This window comes from Mustela nivalis (assembly GCF_964662115.1).
Source record: "Mustela nivalis genome assembly, chromosome: 14".
Lineage (NCBI taxonomy): Eukaryota > Metazoa > Chordata > Mammalia > Carnivora > Mustelidae > Mustela > Mustela nivalis.
Genome location: NC_139033.1, coordinates 35,785,696 through 35,809,630, shown reverse-complemented (window position 1 = coordinate 35,809,630; position 23,935 = coordinate 35,785,696). Strand labels below are relative to the sequence as shown.

At 46.2% G+C, this 23,935-nt stretch overlaps 1 protein-coding gene across 19 annotated transcripts in view; it reads left to right on the top strand.

The window, feature by feature from the left end:
• Positions 1-23,935, top strand: part of ZNF532 (zinc finger protein 532) — a 105,521-nt gene that overhangs the window by 43,479 nt on the left and 38,107 nt on the right. For 13 of the 19 annotated variants that reach the window (XM_082699452.1, XM_082699462.1, XM_082699458.1 and 10 more), the window contains 3 exons: positions 3,176-5,538; positions 18,554-18,735; positions 22,925-23,101. In XM_082699452.1, the coding sequence (XP_082555578.1) occupies positions 3,193-5,538; positions 18,554-18,735; positions 22,925-23,101 (2,705 nt within the window). In that variant the 5' untranslated portion in view covers positions 3,176-3,192. The remainder of the gene's footprint in view (positions 1-3,175; positions 5,539-18,553; positions 18,736-22,924; positions 23,102-23,935) is intronic. The other 6 variants (XM_082699455.1, XM_082699447.1, XM_082699448.1 and 3 more) reach the window with 2 other exon arrangements.

The window sequence follows — 23,935 nt, the reverse complement described above, 5'->3', positions numbered from 1 at the left end:
AAACACAACACAGTGTTTCAACTCTCTTCAGACCGTTTCTGCTCTGGTGGGAGTTGGGCAGTAGTTGGTGATTCTTTGTCTTAAGTTCTCTAAAAACCATGATCTCTACACTTCGGTCAGCGTGCTTGGTAGAGATCAACCACAGGGGCTGGGTGCTTTGCTAATGATGATTTTATTTTATTTTATTTTTTAGTTTTTATTTATTTCTTAAAAATTTTGTTTATTTGAGAGAGGGGGGGGAGAGAGAGCGTGTGTGTGTGCACGAGCATGAGGAAGGGCAGAGGGAGAGGGGGAAGCAGACGCCCCGCTGAGCAGGGAGCCCAACGTGGGGCTGTAGCCCAGGACCCCGAGGTCATGACCTGAACCAAAGGCAGACGCCTAACCTACTGAGCCACCCAGGTGCCCCCTTAATGGTAATTTTATCATGAGTTTTCACTTACAATTGCCATTTGCTGCTTAAAAATAAATATAGTGACATTCTGGGATTATTCCTAAGTGGGTGGACTCTTGCGTGGGAATTATCTTGCAGATGGATTTTTCATTCCCTGTATTCTGCAGTTTAAATGTTCAATTTCATTCTAGAAAGAAAATCATAATCACAGAATTGCAGTGAGTATGACTCGTCATAGATATTTTCATAACAGTATCGACTTAGAAGTGTTGCTGTGTTCTCGGGGCTGTAGTTTGACGCTGAGGATCCAGTATTCCCTGTGTGTCCCACAGGCATCCGTCTGAGAGAAGGGTGGCCCTGGGCTGTTTTCTCTCCAAGCAGACCATGTAGAGAAAGGCATATGTGACTTCTTCAGTCCTGTATTGACCAGGACAAACATGAATGGAAGGTGATTTGTTCTATGGCTCCTGTTGAACCAAGCCTGCTAATTTCTTCTTCAGTCATAGTTTTCCACCCAGATAATGAGCAGCGTTGGGATGTGTCCCAAAGTCCGTGAGTAAGCCAAGGGGGGTGTGTTACCGCCTACTGATGGGCTTGAGGTTTCTGTGTTTTCAGTGGTATTGCCTGTTGTCATCTCAGTAGGAAGTCTGCCTTGCCCCCGTGTAGGTTTTGTTAGGAATGCGTGATTAGGGCGCCTGGGTGGCTCAGTCGGTTAAGCGTCTGCCTTCCGTTCAGGTCATGATCCCAGGGTTCTGGGATGAGCTCCGTCCGACTCTCAGCTCAGTGGGGAGTCTCCTTTTTCTGCTTCCTCTGCCCCTTCTCCCTGCTTGTGCCTCTCTCTCTCTCAAAGAAATAAATAAAATTAAAAAAAAAAAAAAAAAAAAGAAAAGGAATGTATGATCTCTTGCATTTCGTACCAAAAGAAAAATCGTTAAATACTTTGGTAGAATGTGGAGGACAATTTCTCAGTGATTTAAAGAAGATTTAAAGAAGGACCAAAATAAATTTTAAAAATCTTAAAAAAAAGCGGCGGGGGGGGGCGCCTGGGTGGCTCAGTGGGTTAAGCCTCTGCCTTTGGCTCAGGTCATGATCTCAGGGTCCTGGGATCGAGCCCCACATCGTGCTTTCTGTTCAGCAGGGAGCCTGCTTCCCTCTCTCTCTCTCTGCCTGCCTCTCTGCTTACTTGTCATCTCTCTCTGTCAAATAACTAACTAACTAACTAACTAACTAACTAACTTCAAAGGAGAAACAGTAGTAAGTATTGAAGATGAAAGAGCCTTAGGAATAAATGTATTTAGATCAGTTAGGCTGATTCTTGCATTGAAAGTTGCCTAAAATCAGCTGCAACCCTCTTCCCTTCTGACATTGAACTTTGCTTCCTGTTTTCCTTCTTTTCTTGACTGCTTGCCTCCCTCCACAGCAGAAAGAAGGAATAGGTCCAAAGGTTCCCTCCTTTCCTGAGGGTCCCAGAGCTAGGGAGTGATGATCTGGGCCTGGGCCTATCTTTCTGATCAGTCCAGTGTGCTGGCCCCTGGCTCGTGGTGTGTTAGTCATGTGGCATTTCTGGTGCAGAGATGAGCGAGACATTGCCATCTTCAGTCAGCTGACAGATCAGTAGGTATGAAGAGACAAGTACACACACGTGCTGGGCTACACACCAGAAGGGCATAGAAACAGAGTGCTCTGAGGTTCAGGCAGGAAGAGGGATCTCTCTGGTAGTGGAGCTTCTCTTACGATCTCTACGATCCTGTGTCCTCTGCAGATGGGGTGAAGGGTACCCTTTAAAGACCCCAAGCATTTCATGCGTTTATAATCATTCATCTTTAGCCATGGGTATGACCATCCTTTCTCCTAAAATTCTTGTCCTTTTACCGTCCAGGAGTTTGCTGACATTAATGGGAGCACTTCACAGAATGTGACCCACCCCAATCTGGCCCCAGTGCAGAGGAGAAGGCCTGCCCTCTCCCAGGCTCTGCCATGCCCTCGGGTCCACGTGTACGTGCCGAGGGCAGCGTCAGCCACAGGGCCATGGCCCGGCAGCCACAGTCGGCTGGACAACATCTGTGCCAGTGGAGTGGCAGTTAGGAGATGACCTTATGTTACCTTCAGCACTGAAAGCACTAAACCGAGGAGGGAGAAGGAAGGGATGCTAGCCTTTTTTTTAAAATCTTTCCCCAAACATAATAGAGAAAATTAGGATTTGATAAAAACTGATTAAAAAAGCTTCTTAGGAATTTTTTTTTCTTTTTTAAATCTCAGGCCAAACTTGATTAGCAGCAGATAGCCCCTGGTGGGCTGGGATGCTCATGTGTTGTGTGGGTGAATTGAAATCTGTAATTGGTTTTTTGATTGTCATCTATTCCCTTTAATGGGATAGGCCAAATGTGATGGTGACCATAATCGCGCACATTGTGCCAGAGGAATTGAGTGCTGTAGAGATTAAAATAGGTTTGGGAGTAGCTTTTTGTGAAAACTGTGATGAATCCAGTGGTAAAGGACAAATTTTGTGCTGTACCTGTGCCAGTGAACTTCATTCTTGTTTGAGAGCCGCCGTGCTGGTAATGCCGCGCAGCATTTTGGGGAAATTGGTTTGAAGCTGTAATTACCAAGGCTTTGTACATGTTCTCTGGGTGTTCGTCCACTCAGAGTTTCCTAGTTTTCGGAAGCGCAATTACCAACCCGCTCGTTCTTGCTGATCATCCCTGTGTAAGTCCTAGAGGGATGTTTTATCTTATCATTATAGAGTGTTCCTTGCTGATGGAATTATTTCTGTTCGTTTGACAGAACGTTTGATCAAATTCATGACCATGGGGGATATGAAGACCCCAGACTTTGATGACCTCCTGGCAGCATTTGACATCCCAGATATGGTCGATCCAAAAGCAGCCATCGAGTCTGCGCACGATGACCAGGAAAGCCACATCAAGCAGAACGCGCACGGGGACGAGGACTCCCACACGCCCTCCTCTTCCGACGTGGGCGTCAGTGTCATCGTGAAGAACGTTCGGAACATTGACTCCGCCGAGGGCGCCGAGAAAGACGGCCACAATCCCACTGGCAACGGCTTACACAACGGGTTTCTCACCGGGTCCTCTCTCGACAGTTACGGCAAAGATGGATCCAAGTCCTTGAAAGGAGATGCGCCTACCTCAGAGGTGACTTTGAAAGACTCCACGTTCAGCCAGTTCAGCCCCATCTCAAGTGCTGAAGAGTTTGAGGACGACGAGAAGATAGAAGTGGACGACCCCCCAGACAAGGAGGACGTGCGCTCTGGTTTCCGGTCGAACGTGTTGACGGGGTCGTCTGCCCAGCAGGACTATGACAAGCCAAAGGCGCTGGGAGGGGACAGCGGGAACAAAACTGGAATCTCTCCTGCAGGCAATTTAGATAAAAACAGAGCTGTTAAGAGAGAAACAGAAACAAATTCCATGAATCTGAGTGTTTACGAACCTTTTAAAGCCAGAAAAGCAGAGGAGAAGCTGAAGGAAAACTCTGAAAAGGTGCTTGAAAATCGGGCCCACGAGGGGAAGCCGAGCTCGGAGAAGAGCGACCCGGGCCTCGGCAGTGTTGCCCTGTCACGGTCAAAGCCATCATCCAAGCTGTCCTCATGTATAGCTGCGATAGCAGCCCTGAGTGCTAAAAAGGCTGCTTCTGACTCCTGCAAAGAGCCGGTGGCCGACTCCCAGGGGTCCTCTCCGTTACCTAAGGAAGCGAATGACAGTCCCAGAGCCACGGAAAAGTCTCCTGAATCCCAGAGCCTCATCGACGGGACAAAAAAAGCGTCCCTGAAGCAGCCGGACAGTCCCCGGAGCATCTCCAGTGAGAACAGCAGCAAGGGGTCACCGTCCTCTCCCGCAGGGTCGACACCAGCAATCCCCAAAGTCCGCATCAAAACCATTAAGACATCTTCTGGAGAAATAAAGAGAACAGTGACAAGGGTGTTGCCAGAGGTCGATCTTGACTCTGGGAAAAAGCCTTCTGAGCAGGCAGGTTCCGTGATGGCGTCTGTGACGTCGCTCCTGTCCGCTCCGGCTTCGGCTGCTGTCCTCTCCTCCCCGCCCAGAGCACCTCTGCAGTCGGCGGTGGTCACCAATGCGGTCGCCCCTGCAGAGTTGACCCCCAAACAGGTCACCATTAAGCCCGTGGCAACCGCCTTCCTCCCAGTGTCTGCCGTGAAGACGGCGGGCTCGCAGGTCATCAATCTGAAGCTCGCTAACAACACGACGGTCAAAGCCACGGTCATATCTGCTGCCTCCGTTCAGAGTGCCAGCAGCGCCATCATCAAAGCCGCCAACGCCATCCAGCAGCAAACCGTTGTGGTGCCAGCATCCAGCCTGGCCAACGCCAAACTCGTGCCAAAGACTGTGCACCTCGCCAACCTTAACCTTCTGCCTCAGGGCGCCCAGGCCACCTCTGAGCTCCGCCAAGTGCTAACCAAACCTCAGCAGCAAATAAAGCAGGCAATAATCAATGCAGCGGCCTCTCAACCACCCAAGAAGGTGTCTCGGGTCCAGGTGGTGTCGTCCTTGCAGAGTTCCGTGGTGGAAGCTTTCAACAAGGTGCTGAGCAGCGTCAACCCAGTCCCAGTTTACATCCCCAACCTCAGTCCTCCTGCCAACGCAGGCATCACGTTACCGACCCGCGGGTATAAGTGCTTGGAGTGCGGGGACTCCTTTGCCCTCGAAAAGAGCCTGACCCAACACTACGACCGACGCAGCGTGCGCATCGAAGTAACGTGTAACCACTGTACCAAGAACCTCGTTTTTTACAACAAGTGCAGTCTCCTTTCCCACGCCCGCGGGCACAAGGAAAAGGGGGTTGTGATGCAGTGCTCCCACTTGATCTTAAAGCCAGTCCCAGCTGATCAAATGATTGTCTCTCCGTCAAGCAATACTTCTACTCCATCGTCCGCTCTTCCAAGCTCCGTGGGGGCCAGCACACACACTGTAGCGAAAATTCAGTCTGGCATTACCGGGACCGTCATATCCGCTCCCTCGAGCACGCCCATCATTCCAGCTATGCCTCTAGACGAGGACCCCTCCAAGCTGTGCAGGCATAGTCTGAAATGTCTGGAGTGCAACGAGGTTTTCCAGGACGAGACGTCGCTGGCTACACACTTCCAGCAGGCTGCAGATACGAGTGGACAAGTAGAGTATCCCTTACATTTTGGTGTTTCGGTGACGAATCCGTAGACATGAGTGCTCTATACATTGTCCTCGATTTTCGGGGCGGGGGCTCAGTCAGATGGCTGTGTGTGTGTATGTGTGTGTGTGATGTGCAAGAGAAAAGTTTTCATAGAGTTGTACAATATTGAAAGGGAAGGTGCTTTTTTTTTTTTAATTAAAGATTTTATTTATTTATTTGACAGAGGGAGCGATCACAAGTAGGCAGAGAGGCAGGCAGAGAGAGAGGAAGGGAAGCAGGCTCCCTGCTGAGCAGAGAGCCCGATGTGGGGCCCAATACCAGGATCCTGGGATCATGACCTGAGCTGAAGGCAGAGGCTTTAACCCACTGAGCCACCATTTTTTTTTTTTTTTTTTTTTTTAAAGACAAACTGTGTGCTAGTTGAGTTAATGGCACCTCAGATTTAGGGTAAATGAGTTTGTAATTGTAGGCATATATGCAGGAAGTCTGAGATCTGACCAATGAGAGGATCATGCCTTTGTATGAAATGTTCAAGTCAGGTTAAATCACCTGTTGAGTTATTAATGACAATTTGGAGATTTAAAAAAAAAGTCCTCATGTTATTTAGAATTACTGTCTTGTACAGTTAAACAGACTTCATTGGTGCCCACTTATATGGTGTGCCTGCTTACTTATGATGTCGGTCTAGAAGTATCTTTAGTAATAGTCCTTAGTACAATGACTTTAAGCTACAGATGGAAAACCGTTTCCATCTGAGTAGAAAATGCCTTTGCATTTCTTTACAGCTTTTTTGGGGGAGGGGGGAGGTGACGTGTAGGTTGATGTTGGTGAAGTACATACACGTGACCGTGGGCATCAGTGAGTCCTTTTATCTTCTGTCGCTTTTCTCTATGAGGCATCCTTGGGCCAATAGAGCAGCGTTTTACAGATAATGATACTTATTTGGAATGGAAGTAACTGTGTATTTCCAGTGAACCAGATTGAAGTTAGAGAGACCGTACGATTTATTGTCCAAAGCAGAGAACTTGTGAAATTGGACATGCTGGGTCCTAGTTTGAGCTGATACACGCTGGCTCGCATTTGTGTTTGTGGAGACCCGGCAGCGAGCTGAGCTTTCCTTCGCTTGCCTCTGTATCTTGCTGGCTGGGGTGATGCTGCCGTCCAGGCGTCGGGTTCAGTTGTCACGATCCGTTCCTCCAGGGCGACTCCTGAGTCGAGTTCTTGGTGGGATTTTGAGTTGGGCGACCAAAAGACCAAGAATACCTCCATTGTGTTTTTCTTTGGATATTCAGTTTAGTGCAGGTGGAAATTAGAGTTTTGAGAGCATTCTCTCGGCCTTGGGTTTCCTTGGCTCAGACGGTGGGACACTCGGGGGAGGGTGGCTGGTTCAGGAAGGCGGGGGTTGACGTGCTCTTCCAGCATATCCCGGTGACAGGGCCTGGGTTCTTTCTGGGGCCTCTTCCCTTGTCACGGCTTCATCAGGAAGGTGATATTCCCTCCCTTGCGTGTGTCGTGTTGCCTCGTTTCTCGGTCTGCTGGTGCTCTGAGCGGCGTGGCAGATGCGGTTCTGGCTCCGGGGGCTCTCACCGCCTTCCAGCATCCTGTGTGCTGCTCCGTATCAGGCATGCTGAGCTGCCCTCCCGTGGGCTCTGTTCTCTTCGGGATCTCGTCTTCTCGAGGAAGGAGAAGGGGTGTAGGCGGGGAGGTAGGCCTGCCCCTTCCTCCATGGGTATCTCCATCTCTTGTTCTCCACCGACTGGTCTGGCTCCGCAGCCAAACGAGGGTCACACTGGGGGGAAATTAACATCTTTTCTCGTGTGCGTGACTGTTTTACCTTGACTTCTGTCTTTTGCTGGGACAGGTGTATAGTGTTGCTCACACGTTTCACCTGGAATGTTTAGGAGTGAGTCACGGCTGAATAACATGAGCTCTGGGGCCAGAAGCACACCGAGCCAAGCGTTCCCCCAACTCCTGTCCCCCAGCAGTTGCATTTTCTTTCTTCGACTGTGCCTGGCTAAGTGTCCACTCACTTCATGTTTACAGTCACAAGCCTCAGCTGCCTGCACGTTCAGGCACGGCCAGCTGGAGAGCTGAATGTGCCCCAGGGTACACTCTGCTTGTTCCCCACTTCCCCTTGTCTTGTCGGGGTCCTTGCCCAGAACCTCTGCGACCCTGCATACTTCCCTGACCTTCTTGGACTAGGCCCGAGCAGGGTTCCCCTGCGGACCTAGGCAGGCAGCCTGGTCTCTCGCTCGGCAGCGCAGCCTGCGTGGCTCTCCGTGGGGGTGGGGGCCCTGGCTGCTACTTCACCAGCGCTCAGTTTGATCCAGCCAGCCCCGAGTCCCTTCCCCAGTCCGGGATGTCTGTGGGATCCACGTGGCTGTCACTGTACCCGCTTCAGGGGTCGTGGAAGCTAGGGGCGTCCTCATGCGTCGCGGGCACCTGGTGTGGCACCTGGCACCGCTGGTCGTGGAGGTGGGGGCTGAGGACAGGAAGAGCAGAAGAGAAGCGGGAAAATTCTTCCATCTCGTCTTCTCCGGTTTGCCGTTCGCGTGACCGTCCGTTTACAGTTGGTGACCTTAAATTCAACTGGAGAAAAAAATCTCCCGGCGTAAACTGTTACTTCCCTGAGAATGGCTCTTAAAACACGACATCTTCTCACAAAATGTAGAAGTTGAGGCCCCTCAAGGCCCGGCCTTTCCTGAACCCCATCTTTCCTTTCTTGTCTCTACGGTCAGGTAATTAAAACACTTACTCTCCATTTCTCTGGACTTCCACGTTCTCGGTAAGTCTTTGGTGGACCGAGAGGGCGGACTACCTTGCTTTCGCAACAGCCCCCTCGGGCCTCCCCCTTTGACCGTTCCTTCTGGAGCAGGAATCTGGTGCAAGGTCAGCCCGTGCCTGCAGGCTGCTCCTTTTCTCTTTTGGACTAACTGAGCCCTTCGCGGGGCAGGGTTCCCTAGGTCTGCAGAGTGGTCTTAGTTAGGGAACTGTTCACAGCGGGTGCCTACACTGCCCCTGCCGCCTCTGTTGGTTGTGAAAGTTAAGGGTGTGACCTCAGGGCCCTGGCACGACTGCCCCTCGTTCATGGACTCCCAGCGTTCGACTCCACCAGGCCCAGAGAGAGGTGTACCCCTTCACAGGCAGTGGGGCTCTTCTGCCTGCCTGCCCGCCCTCCTGCCCTCCCTGCGCCTCCCTTCCTACCCGCTGCCCGCCTCTACTTATAATTACCATAATTACTTGAAAGTTTTGTCTGATAATGCTGTAGAGTTCTGTGCGATGTCCTGGGTCTTCCTTCTCAAATCACTGACTTTAAAATTAAACTTTTCGAGATAATTTTAGATTCATATAAGAAATAAATACCCTTTATTTAGTTTCCCCCAGTAGTACACTTGGCAAAACTGTAGAACAGTTGTCATCACTAGGATATCGACATCAGTGCCCTGAGCCTACAGAATATTCCATCACCAAAGGGATCTCTCGGATTGCCTTCTTAGAGCCACTCCCACCCACTTCTTAAATCCCAGCAGCCCCTCCCTAATCTGTTCTCCGTTTTTATTCCGTTGTCATTTCAGAAGTGCTTTGTAAATGGGGCCATACTGTCTCACCTTTGCGGATTGGCTTTTTGTACTCAGTGTAATTCCCTGGAGACTCACAGAGGTTGTAACGGCTGGTACCAGGAGGATGTTCTTTGAAATCACTGAGGAGGATTCCCGGGGAGGTTGTCCACGGGGTGTTTCCCTTTCGGTCTTTGAAGAACAGTCTGCCCTGTTGGCAGTTCGGGGTCATTACGAATGAAGCGGCTGCAGACATTTGTGTACAGGTGGTTGTGTGAACATGAGTTGGAGTTTGCTGGGATAAATGCGCACATGTACAGTTGCTGGGTCGTATGGTAGTTGCACGTTTATATTTTTAAGAAACCGTTTTCCAGATTAGCTGAACTGGTGTGTATTCCTTGGGCAGGGTACTGGTGATGCCTTTTCTTTGCTCCCTTGTCAGCTTTTGGTGGTGGTGGTTTCCATTTTAGCCATTTTGGTAGGTGTGTGATAACTGTCATGTTTTTAATTTGTAGTTTCCTAGTAGCTAATGATGTGGAACGTCCTTCTTCATGTGTTTCTTCCCGTGCCCTCTGGATGTTCTTTCTGGTGAAATATCTCAAGTCTTTTGCCCATTTTCTATTTAGACAATGTTTGCGTCCTTTAGCTGTTGAGTTTTAGGAGTTGTTGTTGTATTCTAGATACTACTCCTTTGCTGGGTATGTGGTTGCGAGTCTTTTCTCCTGGTTGGGCCTTTGCATCTTTTTTTTTTTTCTTTAAATAATAATTTTTTAAAAATTTTATTTATTTGACAGAGAGAGAGAGAGACAGTGAGGGAGAGAACATAAACAAGGGGAGTGGGAGAGGGAGAAGCAGGCTTTCCTCTGAATAGGGAGCCCGATGTGGGACTCAATCCCGGGATCCCAGGATGGTGGTCTGGAAGGCAGACGCTTAATGACTGAGCCACCCAGGTGCCCCAGAGCCTTTGCGTCTCTTAAACAGGTCTTTAGCAGAGCAAATGCTTTCAATTCTAATGAAGTCCATTGTATCCATTGTCCCTTTTACAATTCGTGCTTCTGCTGTCAAGCCTAATTTTCGCTCTGGATCCTAAAAATGTTTCCTGTGTTTTTTCCTTAAAGTTTTATAGTTTTAGTTTTTGTATTTAAGCCCATGATCCATTTGGGTTATTTTTATATAAGGTATGAGATTTACACTGAGTTTTATTGTTGTTTATTTTGCCTGTGCACATCTTCTTCCTCTAATACCATTTGTCCAGAAGGCGGTTCTTTACTGTTGAATTGCCTTACCACCTTTGTTGAGTATCAGTTGGGGATGTCTATATATGTGTGTGTGTATAGATATATATACACATTATATCTATACACACACTTATATATATGATTTTTTTAGTAATCTCTATGCCCAGTGTGGGGCTCGAACTCACAAACTGAAGATCAAGAGTTGCACACTCTGCCTCTAAGCCAGCTAAGTGCCCCAAAGTTGGGTGTAGTTGTGTGTGGCTGTTTCTGGATTCTGGCTTCTGTCCTATTGATTTACATGTCTATCCCTCCACCAGCACCACGCAGTCTTGACTATAGTGACCATAAAGTGTCTTAAAGTCCAGTACACTGGTATGCCCAACTTTATTCTTCTTTCTCAAAATAGTTATTTTTCTTTAATTGAAGTATAGTCGACACTCAGACTTATTTTTAGCAATCCTGGTTTTTTTTGCCTTTCCTTATAAATTTTAGGATTGTCTTGTCTATATCTACAAAATCTTCTGGGATTTTGATAGGAATTACCTTAAACCTGTATCAGTTTGGGGAGAATCAATATCTTTACTATGTTGAGTCTTTCAGTTCGTGAACATTTATTTATTTATTTATTTTAAGGATTTTAAAAAATTTATTTATTTGGTGGGGAGAGAGAGAAAACATGTACGTGAGTCGGGGGAAGCAGAGGAAGAGGGACACACAGGCTCAATGCTGAGTGCGGAGCCTGACGTGGGGCTCAGTGCCACAACCGTAAGATCACAGCCTGAGCCAAAATGAAGAGTTCCGTGCTCAGCTGGCAGAGCCGCCCAGGTTCCCCTCTCTGTTTATTTAGATCTTTGATTCCTTTTATTGTTTTGTGGTTTTCATCATACGAGTCCTCTAAATGTCTTGTTTTGCTCTTTTTTCTCTGCTAACCATTGTAAATGGTATTCTGTTTTTCAGTGTTGACATGTTCATTATTGCTATATTGAAATACAGTTAATTTTTCTATATTTATCATGTACTGCCCTGACTTTGTTGAACTCCTTTATTCGACTCAGTGTTTGGGGAAATAAATTATATTGAGTTTTCAGGGATGAGCCATCCCTTTTGCATTCCTGGAATGAATCCCACTTGTTCAGGCTGTATGATTCTTTTTATATTTGGTGAAGTTTATCTGCTAATATTTTGCATTAGAGTTTTACATTTATATTCTTTTTTTTTTATACTGTCTTTGGTGGGTTTTGGACAGGTTAGAATTAGCTTTATATAAAGCATTGAGAAGTGTTCTCTTCTATTTTCTGGAAGAGACTGTGCAGTTAATGTTCATTTTTCTTTAAATATTTGATAGAATTTTTCAGTGAAACCATCTGGGCCTGGAGATTGCTTTGGGGACTTTTCTTAAACCACCTTTGAGCTGGTAGAAGGACTCTGTCACTTGATGTAGGGATGAAAACCCCTCTTCCCTACTGGCTTTCTCTGACACCATCCTGGCGGTGGTGCTGGGACAGCTTACTACAGCCCGAAGAGGGTGGACTTCTGGGCTGCTCTGGGACTTGGTCCGGTGGGCGTGGGGCTGTGGTGTTTCCTGTGGTGGTTGGCTGAAGCTGTCGTTATCCTAAAAAGTTTTCTCTTTTGTTAGCCTGACCCTTCCCTGGTCCTTTGGCTAGTGATAGCAGGCTTTTCTTGGGGATTACCATTATTATTATTATTTTGTCTCTTATCTTTTGGTGTTTCCAGATTGCCAGTTTCTTCAGCTCCAAATGGGGGAGATACATGAGGCAGAAAGAAACAGAGAGAACTCATCACTGAGTTCCAGGTTCCTGAGGTCCCTAGCCAGCCTGCCGCCTTCTCTCTGCTTCTCAGAGTCTGTTAATGTCTGTTTTATGTATAATGCCCAGGAGTTTCAGTGGTATTTAGTGGAAGGAATAGGGAAAGGTTCTTGTATTTCCGAATTTCCCCCATAAGTGGAAGTTTCGCTGTATTAACCTCCTGTGTAGCTGCTGTGTCTTCAGGGAGAGATCCCATGATTATATCGCTAGGCTCACCCTGAGCCTTCCAGCCTGTGACTCTCAGTTGTGTTGGGAACTAGATGTCTTGTGAGCACAGCATTCCGCTTGATTCCTCTCTGTTCTCCAGGTCCATTTCCACGCATCCTGGCTCTTAGCCCACCTGTAAAAGCAGTCAGGGATGAGGTGGCGAATCTCTTCTGTTTGTTGTCTGTGGAGCCCAGGCTCGGAAGACCCCACCCAGCCTTTCCCTTGGGAACCACTTGATCGCGGTTGAGCACAGTCAGCATTCCGTTTCATCTCTGATTTCCTCCCCGTTTAGATGTTGACTCCCGTTGCTGTTGGAATGGGTCCTTCCAGGAGTTTCCCAACGGTGCCTGTTGGAACCCAGCAGAGGGTCTCTTCTGTTGATCCCAGCTGTGGCCACACGTGCTGATCTCCTTCTACCGTCTCCTCACATGTGCGCGTTCAGCCTTTCCAGAACTTTCGAGAATGTAATGGGATGAAGGAAGGTTTTAGTGGCATTTGCCAGTTACTCCTCTTCCAAATGTCCTGTGGACCATCTGTACCCAAGTAATGCTTGACACAGGGAATCAAGGGTGCCACTTTACTCATAACTGGCCTCTTGCTCCGCACACCTGCTGGTGCTGAGAGTGGAATTGGAAAATGTATGGTTTAGCGCAAGGCCCAGCTGGAGTCCAAGTCCTGGAATTCCTCTCACTCTTGACATGGGATAGGGACAGGACCCCAGGCATGCTTAGCTGGGGTCGGACCACCCTGCCCCTGTCTGCTGATCTCCCAGAGGAGATGGTGAGGAATCTTGGGTGAGTCATTTTCCCACCCAGCCGCCATGGAACCGAGCTGTGCTGTGAACACGGAGCCACACAAGCGCTTGACTTTGTAACACCCGTACATCTGCCCTGCTTGGAGGTTTTTATTCCGACCTATTTGCTTCTAATAATCCCCGCTTTGGGGCACACGGAGAAGAGGAGTGGGTGGAAGGGTGGAGAAGATTCCCGATTCTCCATGAAGTATTTAAGAGCAACAACTGAACTGTTAATAATTGATACTAAAATGTATGGGAATGTCATTGCTTCACCCCTCAGTAAAATCATGACTAAATTTAGCCAAGAACAGACTAGAAGTGCATCCTGTAACCTCTTAGTTGGTAGGATGTTTTCGTAGCAGAGAATGTTACAGGTCCTTTGATCAACCTTTTATTGTACAGTTGGAGAAACAAATACCCAGTGAGGGGCAGAATGGGGACTCCAGGCAGGAGTGCCCAAGGGCTGGTTCATTATTCTGTCATGCTGATAACCTCGGATCTAGAAGCATTTGGCAATGACAGGGAGCATTGGAATTAGAAGAGAATGGAATCTTGGGTTCTAGCCATGTCAGCTCCTAGAGTGCAGGCAGAGGTGCCTTTTTCTGCCGTGGTCCCATATTCAGGGATTGCTGACTCAGTGTAGTTTCTGCACATTGTGAACACAACACACCACGTGTATTAAATTATCTTGAGCAGCCCCGGTCAGGCCTCGTTTCTAGCCACCCTCTGCCCGGGCAGTTGCTTCTGGAAACCAGGGAGGCTACCTCCATGCCCTCGCCCACCCACAATATTCCTAGCCGTAGACTCCAGCTCTTGCTTGGTCCTGCTCTTCTTCTAAGTGCTTAACTTAATTCTGGCTGGATGGGGCAGTGTCCCATTTTGCACTTCTACCTTATCAACCTTTTCTCCCGTGTTTATCATCTGAGTAGGTTTAATGTGCTGACCAGACCGCTTTCTGTAAATGTGCTCCTATAACTGTCAGCTCTTATTAGAAGTTTTCAGTGTAACAGAATGACTTGAGGACAAAAACCACCGCGACCCACCAGTTTGGAAACAAAAGGAGTCAGAGTCATTTCTGTTATAAATCTTGTTTTGTGTTATTTCCAATCTAAGCGAGATCTGAAATGAAATGCTCTGTGTATTCATTGTAAAATGGGATGAAAGTAAGAGTCAGAAGGCAAACTGGTGTGCTTTATTATTACTGGTATTATTTTGGGGGTGATTTTGCTGTAGCCAGAAGACTACGGAACTAGTGTCAGTGACACAGACATGGTTTCCGTAGCAAGGGGGCTTCTTCGTCCGCCGTGTTTTGATCTTCAGACCCACTGTTTCAGGCTGCTGCCCGCTTTGGTGTGTTGGAAATGTAAGCACAATACATGGTGTATTTACTCCTATTTCTCTAGCTTTTCTCAATTTGCAGGCAGTTTTTACCCTTAAAACATGAATTGCAACACGTGGAATTATTTTCCTTGTTACTCAGATAATTCCTCTCGCATGCAAGGAGGATGCCCCCGCTCTGGCATCCCCGAGTCCTCAATGGGGCCATGATGTGTCCCTTTCCTCTTCCTCCCAGCTAGCATCCGCGGGAGGCGGGGCCAGGGCCGCGGGAGGCGGGGCCAGGGTCTGCGGAGCAGGCACAGTGTGACTAATTGTCACGTATGGAATGTGATTTTTTTTTTCTTCAGCTTTATCTTCCTGTAGCTTTCTTGTGTTACTTGACTATGGAAAGGTAATATCTTAACTTTAAAAAGTAGCAGTTCTCTGAGCAGAGGAATCTGCTCCAGCATAGAAGTTAGCTGTTTATTTACAAAGTACTGAAAGTACTTCCTTTTTCAGATGTTATAAGTAAAATGTCAGAAGACAAATGAAGCCACTTAAGTGCATTTTATTATAGTTAACCCTTGAACAGTGTGGGGGTTAAGGGCACCGATCCTCCACATGGTCAAAAATCCATGTATATCTTTCAACTCCCCCAAAACTTAACTACTAATAGCCTACTGGGTTGTTTTGAAGTTTTTATTTAATTTCTAGTTAGTTAACATGTAGTGAAATATTGGCTTCAGGAGAAGAATTTAGTGATTCATCACTTCCATATAACACCCAGTGCTCATCCCAACAAGTGTCCTCAATCCCCGTCACCCATTTAGCCCGGCCCCTCCCCCCAATTACTAACCTGCTATTGACTAGAAGCTTTACCGATAACATAAACAAGTTGATTAACACATATTTTGTATGTTATATATATTATATACTGTAGCCTTATAATAAGGTTAGCTAGAGAAAAGAAAATGTTAAGAAAATCACAAGTAAGGGAAACTACATAGCACTACTGTACTGTATAAGATCCCTGCGTAAATGGACCCACGTGGTTCAAACCATGTTGTTCAAGGGCCGACAGTATACTTTTCTCTATTCAGTTAAGTACTGTCACATTAAACTGCTTTATCCTCTTGTAAATAGCCTCAACTTGTATTGAAGAGAATTAGAGTTTTCAGATATATTTCAGTTCTTTGATTTTAAAAAAAGGAAAGGAAAGTCAGATTCTTGTAAAACCGCAAAGAAATACTGACCTGCCCCCGTGCTATTCTATCCCTAAATCCAGAAAACAGCTGTCATCACCATGAGGTCAAAGTATCCCAGAGAAGCTGATGGGTTAGTCTGTGAAAATGCTGTACCCCTGTCTGGGGAAGCAGGGGTAGCACAGCGTTACCGGAAACAGGTAGAGTGAAACAGACAAAAACTCCGGGGAGTACGGCTGGACGCGAGTCATGTGAGCATTCAACTATTGATAACACAAGCATCAAGGAGAGAGTGTCTACAACCAAAATACCATGCTTTTTCTCAAGACGGAAGGGAGGCAAGGAGCAGAAGTGGGTACCCAGAGAGAAATGTGGGAGCCAATACAGTGTCTGTGCATGAGTATATATGTGTGAACTAGAGGTAAGACCGTCACCAGTGTGATCCCCAGCCACTGAATTCTCCCGTTTCAGTAATTGCAAAATATGAAAGCATTTTGATTTGGGGTGGTCGTGCCTACTGGCTCCCATTTCCTCTTTGAACTTCTGTGTCTAAAGTGGGTGAGGAGCCTTAGTCAGTGGAAATGGGTGGGTGCAAACACAGGGAGCTAGTCCGTGGCCGGGGCAGGAAATGGGGGTGGGATGGCCGCCAGCAGCCCTCACAGAGCCCCACGGGCTGGACCGCCCAGCCACATGGTGCGTCACGGAGGGACCGCTTCTTCCCCTCTCCAGGAAACGGGTATGAGCAAGGTTGGTATTTGTCGTTCGCATCTGGTATCTGTTACTCTAACGTTTTTCGTAGTCTTTGCAGTTAAAGAATTCTGTTGTAAGGAACACTCAAGAGTTTGTAATTTCTCTTCTTGAATCCTTTTGATACTTATTTTAGTTAACCTGCTAGCAACGAAACCTTTTCACTTCACCAGGATTTCTGTGACTGTTTAAATATGTATTATAAACAAATAAATGTCCAAACAAGGAAGATTAAATGATTCATTGTGAATTTTGTACGTATCATGAAGGATATTTGTTGATAGATCTTGACGAGAGAGAATGTGAAAGCTACTTTCAGCTTTTTTTTTTTAAAGAATTTCTTTTATTTGTGTTGCTGTTTTTCCCTACCATAAACTAGTGTGACCATGTTGCTTTAGATAAAGGAGAAGCTGTAGAGATGGTGTCCACTTGAACCCTAACGCAACGGTCGGGTAGTTCTAACAAATGAAGTAGTGAGCTCTGAGGTCCAGAATTACACACAGTTTCCCAGTGATCTCAGTACCAAGTCCTAGATCATTAGTAGAATTGAATGGAATGTTACATTTCCATGTATTTTTAAGTACTTCATCGCTTGGCCTGTAATGGAATGGGGTCCATGTCTGAGGTGCGTGTGGACATGCACATGTTATGATTTACTGCCTGGAATTGATGGCCATGTGGCCAAAGCAAATAGAAGACCTGAGTTCAAAGGAACCAGTGATTTACCTGTGATAGCGTAGACATCCACAGGATCTTCTAATGCACGGAAGGTGCAGATGGCTTTTTCTTGTTGTGGCTTGTTTTAACCTTGGCTGTATATGTTGTTAGACAAGGAATGCTTTTTTTTTTAAATGACGCTGGCCTCATTAAAGCTGCCTATAATGTTCTTTATTTTGTGATTATAATAAACATTTTGTGAGATAATATTTGTATTTAGTCCTTTTAGGAGGAAAACCGGATAGATTTTTTTCAAGCAAATTTCTAGTTTTCCATAGTTTTAGTTGCTCAGAAGTTTTAGGCCTTAATTTTGGAAACTGGATTCAAAAGCTAAAAGAAAACGAAATCTTTTAAAAATTTTATAACTCCTCAGCATAAAAGGTCATTTTAAATCTTCGCTGGAGTCTGTATTTTGAGGATTTCTTTAATTGACTTTAGTGTAAGTTAGACATTTTAGAAGGTGATGGATTCTGGTTACATTAATGGCTAACTAGAATTTGAATACATTCTGTCTTGTGCTGTGTTAGGTTTATTTTTGGAGTGGATGCAGTAGTCCTCACTTTATATTTACCTTAAGTTTGCTGTTTCTGTGTTTGAAAAATATGCCATGTTTACTGCTTACATCTAAGGGGATCAAAAATAGTGTTTCAGTTTTTCCTGATTAGTTAAATGTAGGGCCTTTTCCAAAGAGCATTTTTGTCTTTATTTTATATGGGACTAGACTTTAAGCTTTTACAGAGTTGCAGTTTAATTTCGAAATTTATGTATCTGAATTGGAGTTCACTGATTTCATTATAAATCCTACAGTGTCCAGCTTATCCACTGAAAGACTGACTCAAGTAGAAAAACAACAGCTGATTGCTGTGGGTCATTCTTTTGTATTCCTGTATTTTAGAGTTCAGGTAACTGAAGTGACTGGGAAAAGAAAGAAGAAACAAACCAACAAATTGGATTAGTCTCTATTTTTTATTATTCTGAAGAAACTTTTTTATGGGTTGTGAGAACTGGCTACTCTTGAGATAGATGCTTGTAAACATGTAATTCTACATGAGAGCTGACTTGCTAATGTAATTTGCAAGATTACCTCCTCTAACATCCCTCCTCTGCACTGAACAAAATGTAAAAGCAGAATTGAAAGTTGACCTGAAACTGACATTCTCTTTACCTCCTGCTTTGGGGTGGACCCTGATTACCTAGAATAGCACCTATTATTTTTCTTTTCCAGGGTAAGGGATGTTAGGTTTAAACGTTTAACTTTCAAGTTTTGCTTTCTCTTTGGGCTTAGAAGCCACGAGAGCTGGTATTTGACGTGAGCAATGTTCCGTTAATTGGGGATTTTAACCACGCTTCTTTGCATATTAGAAAGTCCTTCGTAGGACCAACCCTGTCTCCCCCCTTTGGTTTATCTAGAAGACTTGCACTATCTGCCAGATGCTGCTTCCTAACCAGTGCAGCTACGCCTCACACCAGAGAATCCATCAGCACAAATCTCCCTACACCTGCCCCGAGTGCGGGGCCGTCTGCAGGTCGGTGCACTTCCAGAGCCACGTCACCAAGAACTGTCTGCACTACACACGGAGAGTTGGTTTTCGGTCAGTATCTTGTTTGCTTACATGCAAGTAAAGCCCGCTCGCTTGTCACCGCGCGGCATTTCGAGTTCTGAGGGGTCCATGCACACCGTTTGCGGGGTCATACAGTGATACCTCAATTAACAGATCCTCTGGGAACCAAGGCCATGTGCAGTGGCGTTGATCTGTTTGGATCTTTGTGGGATTAGCCTTCTGGTCCCCTACTCCAGAGGGTAGATGGAGCCCGTCCTCCTGCAAAACCGTGCATGGGCCAGCGGTCAGCTTGGATGAACTGTTAGAGCCTTTCCTGTCTGCACCCTTTCCAGCAACCTTCTGCTGTCACATTCTCAGCCTTTGAACCCCTCTAAGAGCACCATGCATTTCTGTACCCTTTCATACGTCTCCTCTGAGCAAAACAGATGCATGGTCTCTTTTATTTCGTCCTGTCGAAGGATTGGGTATTTGCCCTTTCCTAACATCATCGTTCTTTGTGGAAGAACCTTCTACCCAGGCAATCTTCCTCTGTCCCTTTTTCCTCATTACCCAAGTTCAGGCGTTTCCCTCGTCTCTGTACATCCTAGCTGTGGCCCCTTTTACTGCCCCTTGAGAATTTCAGATAACATCTGTTACAACATCTGGCAAATCTAATGTTCATTTAGGGAGCATGGAGTGATGATATACTGGAGCTTTGCCTTCCATGTGGTGACCTTCTGAAATGCATTCCTGTGCCTTTTCTATTCTGACCCCACGAAGGTCAGCCAAGAAAGCACGCCGTTGCCACACAGTGTCTTTGTTAATAGAGGTATTACTGTACTGTGTGTGTTCCTTAAAATTAAGTGTTTGCTTGCCTATAACTTAAATGTTAGACTGTGAATACACAGTAATATGTTCTAGTTGCACAGTTAATGCTATTTAATGAAAATGAAGACTAGTCTGTATGATTTGATGGTTTTATTTCCATTACATTCAGGTCACAGCAGTATCGATGGCTCTGTCCCTTTCTTTAACCCTAAGAGAGACTTTGTTCTCGGTCTTATGACATGCCTCCAAGCCTGTGACGCAGGAATGCTTAATGCATTCGGATCCACCCTCGTAGGAAACGTTAGGTTTGGAAATTAAGGAACTAGAGATTTGGGGTGGTAATTCTGTCCCGTGGTGCCTCTGGCCACGGCGGCGTGGAGCCTGCTCCGGCCACACTGAGATGCCCCAGAGAAAGCAAGTGCATGCCCGCGGGCTCTAGGTGCCGAGGAAAGTCACACATTGAAGGTGCCCTTCATTCTACAAAGCCGGTAGGAGGGTACCTTGGTTCTTACCCCAGGGTTTAAAACTGTTATTACAGGGTTCTTTGTTTAGTCATGGGAAGCAGTTCTGCCCCATTTTTCTCTCTGCTCCTCTTTTAACAGATGCCAAACTTTCCTCAAGAGTTTATTTTTTTGAGTATAATGAAAGTAAACTTAGGGGGGAATGAATAAAGGAAGTAGGACTTCTGCAATTCTCACTATTCCTGGTGCCTTTCCTGAATTAAAACAAGCTCTGCACCCAGGCTAAAAGCAATCAATGCAGTTGGAAAAGCCGATCCCCTGCCCCCCACTTGGCACTTGGAATTTTTAAAATATTTTGTGTTTAGTGCAGGTTTTTTTCCCTTGGACTGGGGGCTTAGAAGAGCTATAAAAATGCTTCTGTGTGTGTATTCTGTGTAGTTCGTGTTTACCTCTTTTGGTGGGAGAAGAAAATACTTGACCTTAATTTTTTTTACCTGCTGCTTCAAATAATGATCCTGCCTGATATTTGCCAGGGACTTAGCAGTCCCTTGGCCTTGTTATTTCCCCCAACTCTGTATGGGGAGAAGGACTTCTGGCTCTCTACTCCCATCATTTTCCCTTTGTTTTTGTTTTTTTGTTTTTGTTTTTGTTTTTTTTGGTCAGAGAAGTCTCTGAAAAAGCTCTCATGCCTTACTTGTCCCTTCGTGACTCAGTGAGCCTGTTCTTTCTCTTCTTGATCATACCGCCTCTCCCGGAGGGTGAGAGTGGTCCCTCCTGGCTCCTGGTCGTTGGTTTCTAGGTTTCTACTAGAAACTCCTAGGTTTTTATGAATTTTCCAACTTCTTGATCCATTGGCTTTGCATTTCGAAAGGGGGTATATAGGATTGTATACTATAAACAGTAAAAAAAAAAATTAACTTTTAACATGAAGAGAAACACAAAGGACCTCAGGTACATGAAATATTTATTAATAGATAGGATTTTTGTAGCATTAAGATACTGTGTGAATCCTTCAAATCCTGTCTTCTGTTTGTTTGTCGTCTTTCTGTTCCCTGTTGACCTCTGTGCCCCAGAAAATTTTCTTCCATCTGAGGGCAGATATTTTACAAAACTCTCTCTTTTCTTAGCTGGTTTGTGAATTCTCTGCTTTCCTTCCTCACGTTAAGGACGGTTTTCCCTTGGCCTTGTTGGTGCTCTTTGGGCCTTTTCCTTCCACTGTTGTCTAGATGCTTTACTTTCCTGTTTTTTTTCCATAGCATTAAATCTTCTTCCCAGTCCAGACAAAATCAGAGAATTAGTTCTTTGTGTCTTTCTGCCCTTCCTCATTCTTTGCCCTTTGAACACCACCTTCCTGCCCTTGATGAGAAAATTTTTCTGTTTGTGGTGCCGGTGGAGAGGACCCTTCTGTTTCATTAGTGACCCATTTTTGTTTGATGGGATCCTCCTCTTAACGTAGGAATCAGGCTTGTAGGGTTGAGAAGAACTAAAACGTGACTTGAGTTCAACTGTTCTCCTTTTATGCATGAGAAACGGGCCCAGAGAGGATCAGTGACCTCTTGAAGACAACACAAGTTCAGGTTAACCCTAACTAATTTCATTGTGCATGGGTGGCTTTATTGCCTAAAATAACACTTCTAGTAGATAAGATAGAGGAGCTTTCCTTAATTATCTCCTGATAAGATTTAGTGTATTTTTTAATGTGTATGCTGCTGAACATTATGCCTTAAATCATTTAAAATGGTAATACACGAGTTACAATTTATATGGACTGCCGGCCAAGCTTAACAAGGCATGCTTTATGGAACCCCCATGCGTCAGAGAATCCCGCTCCTGTGTGACTTGGGAAGCATCTCCATGAATGCGGAAGGTTCTAGGAATAAAAGTACCTTAAATTCATGCAGGCATAATGGAGCTGGAAGGCAGGCCCTGTCTGCAGTCCCCCTTCCCCAGGTTCTGCTTCCCCAAATCCATCCCCACCTTCACGTCCAGGAACGGCTCCGCTCAGGCGCTCAGGTGCCTTGCGGGTTTACCTCCACAGACTCGTGTCTGCAGAGCCCACCTCAGGTTAGTTCTCAGGTGTGAAGACGGGGCAGTCCGTCATCAAGCAGACATGTGAGCAGTGTTGCCCAGAGTCCCTTCAGGAGAGAGAAGAGCTTGGGAAGAAGTACATTTAAGCGTCAGAGCTTGTTTCCCAAGGACTAGATGAGATCCGTTCCCGAGCTAATCCAATGATCACACTTTCAAGAAGTAAAGAAGTTAGTTCGAAAGACTATTTAGCCATGTTGATTTTTCAGGAGTTTATAATTCATGATACTTCTTAAAACAAATGTAAGTGTACATGAGCTTATTTTCCAGGAGACAGTCTAGGTGGTTAACCTTGTCTACCGAACAGGCCTCCTTCATTGCAGATCCATTGAACAAATCAGTGTGTCCCCGGAGACCATGGCCATGGCTTCGAAGCCAGTACTGATTGGTTCCCTCCGCCCCTCTGTTGTTGGCTGTAGGTTGAGGCGGTGAAGAGTTCTTCCATTGGAAATGCCATTTAGGCATTGGGGGGTAGTTAGGAGTCTCAGGGGCTGGGGTTCAAATCCAGCATGTGGAAGTGTTTTCCAGAGCCACAAGACCTAGGGTCTTGCCGTGTTCCCTGGGCCTGGTACCGCCTCCACACTCCGCCGGTCTCCCCACATGTGGGTGTTAACTCCCGGCAGTGTCGACGACGCACAGGACATGGGGCAGTTGAGTTTTGTTTTCCTTCTCATGATCTTCCTTCTTAAGTATATAAAAATAATTTGACCTGTTCTAAGTAGAAAACAAAACAAGATTTACTTCCTAAAGGCCATGAGAAGCCTCAAGAGGCCATTGACAAGATGCTCATTTTCGCTGACCTTGACAGTGAAGGTGCCCCCGTGTGATGGTCCGGTGCTGACGACCGCGTGTTTGTTTCCTGGCAGGTGTGTCCATTGCAATGTCGTGTACTCTGACGTGGCCGCTCTGAAGTCTCACATCCAGGGCTCTCACTGTGAAGTCTTCTACAAGTGTCCTATTTGTCCCATGGCGTTTAAGTCTGCCCCAAGCACACATTCCCATGCCTACACACAGCATCCCGGCGTCAAGATAGGAGAGCCAAAGTAAGTCCTGCCGCCTTCTGACTTCATGCCACTGCCTGCTCAGGGATTTAGAGGACGGGGTAGTTCTGTGAAATAAAACTTAAGGTACAAGGAAAGACCCACTGCGAAGAGGTCGCAGCAGCAGGAGGTCCAGCCGGTGTCTTGTCACTCCCGGCACCCTTCGGCTCCTTCCAGGGGAAGCCTCCGGCCAAAAATGTCACTTTCTGCTTATGCCCTTCAGCTGTCACAAAGCAAGTGAATATTTATCAGTTTTGTCCTTTTTCTTAAGATGATATTAACAACTAAGTTTGAGGGGAATGATAAAATACTGTCATCTTCCCTTTTTTGTTTTATAAACCTGGTTTCTTAAAGGGTACCAATGTCCATTTAAAACACTGGTCAGGGGCGCCTGGGTGGCTCAGTGGGTTAAGCCGCTGCCTTCGGCTCAGGTCATGATCTCGGGGTCCTGGGATCGAGTCCCGCATCGGGCTCTCTGCTCAGCAGGGAGCCTGCTTCCTCCCCTCTCTCTCTCTGCCTGCCTCTCTACCTACTTGTGATCTCTCTCTGTCAAATAAATAAAATCTTTAAAAAAAAAAAATAAAAATAAAACACTGGTCAGTGAATTTAACTTCATAGCCAGTCTAAGTCATTGATTAGCAAAAGCAAATTTCATGTTTGTCTTAATCTTGCCCTTATTTTGGGCACTTTTTGCTTTGTGAGTCTTTGATAACAAAGTGACCCTGGAGCAGACCTGGGCCTCCGCCTGCGTCACAGGCAGCTTAGCCAAGAGGAGGGAGTGTGGGCTTTGGATTCGGAGGCCTGCCACCCTCCACGCCCCCAGCAGCCGTGAGGGCT